Here is a 7,501-nt window from a genome sequence, read left to right as displayed (position 1 = left end):
TATACTATTTTAGAAGAAAATAAATCTTTATTTGTCCAGATGCAAAACCGAACCAGTCCCACATTTCCGAGCAAGCCAGCACCACGCTGACACAGGATGCCCAGCATATTTTTGACTCCATCAGCACCCCCAAAGTCACTCTCCACCGCAGTGATGTGGCAAAACTGGAAGGCTGACAGACGAAACCCTCGCTTCCTCAAAGGGATCTGCCTGCCCCGCGCCACCGCAGCACAGCACTGGCTGTCCGGGGCCCGGAYGCGGCGTGGGTGTCGCACGGGGCGCCCTGAACCTCGTTCCTGGCCGCGGAGCAAGGGCCGGTGCCGGGCCACCCCTCGGCCAGCTGCTGCCTGTCTGCAGCTAAACACGTCCCGAAAGAAAACGCGCTTTGGTGCAGCTTGTGTCTGATCTGTCAAAATCCTCCGAGCGCGTTCCCTCGGTTGCACCTGACTCGAGCCTTTATTTTCACAGACTCGGAAAGCGATGGCTGTGGCAATCGGAGCTGCAGCGACAGTTCAGCAATTCTGCTGAGCAGATAAGGATTAAAATGATACTGCACCCCATTGACATAACGCTGGCACCAGCCYCCGAGCAACCCACGGCCCATTACGACCTGCACTGCTGCAAACGTGGCAAGGAGCTGCCGCCGGCGTCACACGCTCTAAATAAACCCGGACTGCAGCAAAACTCTCTTTCGTGACCATCGTTTCCTGCATTTCCTTTGCTGTGGCTCATGGCTGAAAAATAGATTATTTCCTAAACTATGAGAAATAACCTTAAGATCATGGCCTAGTGTTTTTGTTAGCAAGCGACGCTGCCTGCCACGCGGGACAGCGGCATGCACGCGGGGAAGGCGGGTGGTCACGCTCATGCACACGCTGTATCAACGGGGCAATCACCAGSTCCTGAGGCATCTCCCAGCCAGGGAGGGCACCAGCCCTCACGTGGACTCAGGTCATGGATGTGGAAGAGAGAAAAAAAGCCGTCCAGTGGCAGGGTGGGCTGAGGAAGAAGCTGAAATCCGGAGGCAGCCAGGGGCGAGTCGGGGGAGAAGGAGCAAGGCAGGCCCTCGGCCCCAGGGACCGCTCGGAAGCGCAGCCCCAAAACAAGTTTAGCTCCTGCTGCAGGCGCTCAGGGTGAGAGCATCGCCCGCTCCACCGTCCCAGGGCAGGGCTGCTGAAGCTCACGCCTCCTGCTGCCGCTGCCTTGCTGAAGGGCCCTGGGGAAAGCACTCCTCCACCCCAGCGCCCCTTCSCTCTCCCCAAAGCACCAGCATCAGGAGCTCAGGAACCCTCCCGCCCCCGCAGTCTGGTTCTGCCCCTGCCCAGGTCTTTGCGCAACGACCACAAGAAAGCGTTCACGCAGCCAAGTGCCTGCAAACCTCATCTGGAAAGATGCTGATCTGAGAGCAGGACCAGGGTTTYTCTTGCAGTCGGCAGCACCGGTGAGCCCCGGGCAGCTCTGTGCTCAGGCTCCCCAGGGACGCGCACCACRCGCGCGCCCTGCCGCCCTCCTTCCGGCTCCAGCCGCGGACAAAGAACAGGCCTGGCTGGAGTGAAAACGGGATGAGGGCTCACGTCCCACCTCCCGCTGGAAGTGGCGGTGGGGGGCGGCRTGCAAGAGGGGGATAATCAACCACAAGCTCCACCACAAATTTTATTAACCGCAAAAGGAATTTGAACACAGCAAACCTCCACGTACAAAGACCCACCTGCCTCACGGCTCTGCCTTAGTACCTGACAGCTCTACAATCCAGCCAGCGGCAGTCTGGAGACCCGTTTAATTAACGGAGACAGCACTCAGCTCCCAGCCACAGCTCAGTGTGAATGGCCCAAGCAGCCTCAGCTCTGCTCCCCAAAGATTCAGCCCCTTATTCCCAATCACACTGTTTTGCTGCCAAAAGAAGGGGGATGGTTCCTATTGAAAACCCGGTGCAATCATACAGATTTCAGCCTTTTCGCTGCAGAGGGTCTGCAAGGGGCAGGGCAGCCCAGGATCTCCTCTCGAGCAGCAGCTCCAACAGAGATAACACCCAGAGATATTTCTCTGCCTGCTTTCAGCGAGAAAAGGGAAGTCGGGCAGAGCCACTCAGCCGTCGGCCAAAGCGCACACAGTACTTCCAACACCCACGTCCTCGCCACGTGTCAAGACAAGTTCACTGTGCTGAAAGAGCTCCTCGAGTGCATCTCCGAGCTGCTCCTGCAGGCGTTTGCTCACTGCGTGGTTGCCAAGGCATGAGACACATCCCCTATTGCTCAGCAGCAGGAGGCCAAAGGTAGGCACCAGTGCAGGATCAGCTCTCGCTGGTGCAGGCACCTAACCTACCCCRGGCTGCTTTGTAAATCAACTGGTTTAGCTCCAGTCCAGGGCTGCTCTAAGACTTTAAGGTTTGAGCTTCCCAGGGAGGGAGGGGAGGACAGATTTACCTACAGAGCTTTACAGTTGCAATAGGCCAGGAGTAGTTTGCTCTGGTCTGCTTTAAGCCAATTCTGCTCCCTTCTCTCCCCRTCCCAGTGTTTTGGAGCATCAACCTCAGAGCACTGCTGCCAGGGGGACCCAAGCAGCCAAACCCCGCTGGCACAGGCACAGCAGGACTTGCCATCTCTCCATTGAATCACAAATGGCAGAAGGGTCAAGTTCTGCTATGGCAYGGGGAGGTGCAACTTGGCTTCCACCAACAGCACGGAGCCAGCTCTTGACAGGGCAAAACACAGCCATCAGGCCAGTGGTGGCTGGTAGCAGAGCCAAGCTGTGCTCCTGCAGCAGCAGGAGATGAAACGCTGCAGGGGAGCGGTTGTTGTTCGCCAGTTGGGGATCCCCCATTCCCTCCCCAATCCTTGGGCTYTCACACTCGAACTGCCGGGGGAGGGAAGATGCCAATCTCCTCCCGCAGGGACTCCACTGTCTGTTCCCAGCGCYGCTCGTAGTAGATGTTGAGGATACAGTTGGCATTGTACCCACTCCGAATTGCCCAAGGAATCAGCTCYGTAGCCAGGACCTGCAGCTTTCTGGAACAAAAAGGGTTGAAAGAGTTTGATTTGCTTCTCCAGGTCCCCATCCCAGGCAGATGCCAATGCCACATGCCCATAGCACTCTCTATACCACAAGCTCCTCCACCCTTCTAGCAATCCTGCTGCTTATCGCACAGGGAAACTGAGCACTGAAGAGGACAGTGGGCTGGGCAGGTCACAGTCAGAAGCAAATCCAAGACCAGAATGGAGGTTAATACRTAATCCCCACACTGTGCTGAGCCACCAAAACAGATGTGTTGCGGCAGGGAAGAGCTGTCAGCACGGTAAGAGTCCTGCTGGCTCTGAACATGTGCCCAGCCAGCAGGGCAGCCAAGCCGGGCATCCCTCCCCCTGCCCAGCGCAGCAGGGAGAGGAACGCTGGAAGCAGATGAAGAATCATCTCGTGCTTCAGCGACCAGGCAAAGCCAAGCCTCCCCCAACCACCGTTTCCCTGGGCCACGATGGCAGAGCAGCAGGTACACATCAGGGATTCCCGTCCGTCTCCCTGCTGCAGACTGGCAGTGTCACTCTTCATTCCTCAGAGGACACCGGAAAGCATCGCCAAGGCTGGCACCTCCCCAGGGCAGACGCTCCCTCCTCAGCGGATCACGTTAGTGCCTACCGTGCATTGAGACGAACGGGGCCGAACACCGCGCCCAGGATGCACATGGGCAGCCCTGTCTGGATAGCTTCGAACCATTTCACCACGACCTCCCCTGGAAGGACACGCGTCAGCAGCCACGGCACACTGGTCAAGGGCTAGACAGGGCTGTGCAGCCCTACAAAGTGCGTTGCGAGATCTGCCCCATTCACAAGAGCGGCTGCACAGCTGTCCCCTGCACAGCAGGATTCAGGAACGCAACCCAGCCCCTAAGTCTGGCTGCTCTCTGCAGCTCTGGCTACAGCCTCACCCCACGTCAGGGCATAACGGATCGTTATTACCCCTCAAAAGGGATGGCCCAGGCTTCTGGGAAAGCAATACTGAACAGTCAATGCCCCACTAGCTTGGGAAAGGCCTGGCTGGGCAGGCCTGGCTCCTTCAGACCCTTAGCRAAGCTCCATGCCAGCCTCATCCTCCCACACGGCTCTCCCCATCTCTCAGTTGCGAAAGACCTTTTTCAAACACTGCCATATCTCAGCCAAAGCCTGCTTAAGAGACCTGAAACGCTGGTTCCCACAGGCTCATCAGCAAGGCTCAGCCTGTTACTTGCTACTGAGTCACACGCAAAAGCAGAGCAAAGGGCACAGGGATGTGCAGATAAGAACCAGCCAGGAACCCTCCACACTTCTGCCTTTACTCAGAGCTTGCAAAACCACCCTCCCTTGGTCCCACCCTCGCTGCTGGGCTGCAAGCACCCACCCACCCAGCGACTGCCTGTGCCCAGGGCTCTGAGATTGCCTCTCCCAGCAGGGGAAAGGTGATGGAGGGCAGATGTCCAAGGCCCATGGCCTCTCGGTCACCAGCAAGGCAGGGCAGTGATAATGCACACCCCTCTAGGCTGGGGATCAGGGAGTCCAACCTGCCCAGCCTGTTCAACCTCCAGGAGAGGTGGCCAAGCGCCATCACTGGCATTTCACGGAACAGACCTCTGAGTCCTGGCACTGGTCTGAGCCCCCTCCTGCCTCCCTGCTCAGCTTTGTGCCCCCCCTCACTCCTGGCCCACCTCTGCTCACCTAGCATGTTGGTTGGCATGCCCAGGAGGGTGTGCATCAGGTCGTGGACTTCCCGGTACCTCTGGATCACATATGCCAACTCTTCATCATCGACAAACTTGGCTGGCATCCGTGTGTCCGGAGAAACCTTCTGTAAATCCAGAGAGGCCCAGTTCAGCCCCCTCCGAAACTCAAGGTTCTGCTTTTACTTTCTAATGAACAGCAGTTTCCAGCCCCATCCATCAGAACATCTTCCAGACATACAGGCCTGCACAGCATCAGTGACATCTCCACTGTCATCCAACACCCACCATCACAGCCCAACCTCCTGAGCCCCAGTTTGTCAAGCCCTTTCACTTTCTGGGAGCTTTACTGGTTCCTCTGACTCCAAGCTCCCTCTGGTGCTCATGCATGCTCCTGGCACAGAGGTCAAYTACAGCTGTTTGTGCCCTGCAAAATCCCGCACTCACATTGTCCTCCAAAAACCGGATGTATTCTCGGCCCAGTGTGCCATCTGGCAACCCCCGCAGCCAGTTCAGGTCCAAGGTGGAGAGACGGATGCGAGGGCGCTCCCTGAAAGCGAAAAGCAAGTCACTAAGTCTCCCAGTGAAACACTTATACCTGGATGACCTGGAGAAAAACCGATCCTAGAAACCCCCATCCCCTGTCTCTGTCCTTCCTGAGCATTCTCCTTGCAYGGACCTTGGCCAGCCCCTGCAGGGACAGCACCATCCTCATTTCTGCTGCTGACAGTAGGGCACAAAATGTTTAAAGGAACAGCCTGAAGCCTTGGCAAGAACAGAGCTCTCATCTTGCTCCCCTTCAGCAACTCTGGTTGGAAATGCATCAATCTTTTATGCACAGTGCCTCTGAATTGCTGCCCTGCTGGCTGGCAGCCTGCCACAGCTCGCCCCAGCAACAGCGTGGTCCAGGGGAGCAGGTTCTTCAYTGACCCTGCAACACAGCCAGAACTTCAAAGAAACGACCCTGAAGAGGGGAGTGATTTTGTTCTAAACACAGATGGAGTTTCTCTCCTGCTTGGGCTTTCACCAAGAGCCATGTGGCAGCCGTRCACAGACAGGTCTCCTGTTCAGGCTGTTGGCAAACAGGTACTGTGAAGCCCTGGAACTAAACAAAAGCTCCTTCACTTCTGTCCACAGAAGAAACTCTTCCCCTCATAAAAGCCTTGCAGCGGATCAAGTTGCTGCTCAGCTCCTAAAGTGGAGACAGCAGGGAGACAAGCAGGACTTGCAAGAGCTTTACCCTGGCTGCAGGCACTTCCTTGTTCTTTCGGTGTCAGAGGSACTTCATCAATTTAAAGGATTAAAAAAAAAATAAAAATTGTGTGTGTACAAATCAGACTGCTGCAAATCCCCATAACACCAGTGGGGCAAGGAATAGGTGGGAATTTCCCTCTTCCTCCATCCTTGGTATCTCACTGTCCTCTCCCTGAGCAGTTTCTCTAGGGCTCAGCCCCCTCTCCTGGTGCTCTGCATGCTTTGCTGYGTTAGTGTCCAAAGCCCCAGGCAGGATCAGGCTGCTCTGCACAAACACACAACAAAAAGCAGCCTTTCCCCCAGCGAGTTCATGGTACAGTCGGAACCACRTGCACCACAGGCAGCAGATATAACAAGCAACGAGAAGGGAGAAGGAAAGTAAACAAGCAGTAAGCTGATCTTGGTTCAYGATGTCCGTCCCAGCGCTCAGCCTTGCTGTGCTCAACAACTCCCTGTAGACATGGAAGCAAAAGTGATCAAGACTTATCAAAAAATGACATGAGAAGTACCCTTATTTCATAGCTTAGAGAGGTGCCATGGGTACCCGGAAAGAAAGCACAGAGCTGTCTAAAAGGAAACTGGACGAGCAGTGAAGAAGTCTTTGATGCGAGGAGATGGAGCAGACACGAGGGAGAAAAATCACCACATCCATGGATTTCATCGCAGCTAAGAGAGAAGGCACCTACCAGTGACGGCACCAAAGCAGAACAGACAGACATCAGAGCTTGAACTAGGCCTGGGCTCCTGTGGCTTTTGCGCTGTTGTTCTTAGATTTGCCATAGGGCTCTTACGATGGTTAAGATAAAGCAAAATAAACAACCTGGAGAATAAAAACTAACTCAAYGCCCGTGTCCCTGCTGGGACAGGGAGTGCAGGGCTCTCCCTTTGCAGGGCCCCAGGTACGCGCTGGGCAGGTGCCTCTCTCCCCACCACAAACCACGGACGCAGAGAGACGGACGCGGACGGACGCACTGGAGGATGCGGCAGCCTTCGGGATCGCGTTTCATTCTGTCTCGCAGGTCCGGCAGGACAAGGCAACCCGTTGTCTCCCCGAGGACTGCCACCATGTCTGCAAGAGAGACCAGGCAGTGACCCGAGAGCACCAGGCCTGGTTAYTTCCGCGACGCCCAGCTCTCCTCGCCTGACGGGCGAGACGAGGCAACGCTCCGGCCGGGACCGCGCAGCGAGCTGGCGGCACGCAGAGGCGCCCGGGGTTGACGCTAAGCCCGGCCTGCCCGTCTCGGCGTCGCGCTGCTCGGCCCGACCCGCCGCCGGGGCCGGCGGCACCGCGGGCCTGGCGCGAGGCGTCGGGGGGCTCGGGGGACCCCTCTCCCTCGCAGCCCCGGCGCGGGTGCTTCCCCCGCCAGTGACCGTCTCACCCAGCGGGACGGGGAGGGCGAAATGCCCCGAGAAACCCCCGGCAGGGCCTCGGGGCCGGAGCCGCTGCGGGACGAGCCGCCCCGGCGCGGCTTACCGTGCCTGTAGGGGTCCCGCAGAGCCGCCGCCGCCGCGCCGGCGGCCAGCAGCGCCTTCTGCAGCGGGCTCGTGGGGACGTGCCCGGGG

At 57.4% G+C, this 7,501-nt stretch overlaps 1 protein-coding gene across 1 annotated transcript; it reads right to left on the bottom strand.

The window, feature by feature from the left end:
• Positions 1-1,640: 1,640 nt before the first annotated feature.
• COQ4 (coenzyme Q4) lies at positions 1,641-7,495 on the bottom strand. The gene is made up of 6 exons (XM_085312105.1): positions 7,413-7,495; positions 6,911-7,007; positions 5,132-5,234; positions 4,683-4,812; positions 3,631-3,724; positions 1,641-3,005 (listed from the first exon to the last, which is right to left on the bottom strand). The coding sequence occupies exons 2-6, from the start codon at positions 7,003-7,005 to the stop codon at positions 2,843-2,845; spliced, it is 585 nt and encodes a 194-aa protein (XP_085168231.1). The 5' UTR covers positions 7,006-7,007; positions 7,413-7,495; the 3' UTR covers positions 1,641-2,842.
• Positions 7,496-7,501: the final 6 nt, after the last annotated feature.

Source organism: Rhea americana, unplaced genomic scaffold (assembly GCF_003343005.1).
Source record: "Rhea americana isolate MKP2758 unplaced genomic scaffold, rheAme1 scaffold_357, whole genome shotgun sequence".
Classification (NCBI taxonomy): Eukaryota; Metazoa; Chordata; class Aves; order Rheiformes; family Rheidae; genus Rhea; species Rhea americana.
Note: the sequence above shows the minus strand (reverse complement) of the source record. Positions and strands in the feature narration are given on the sequence as shown.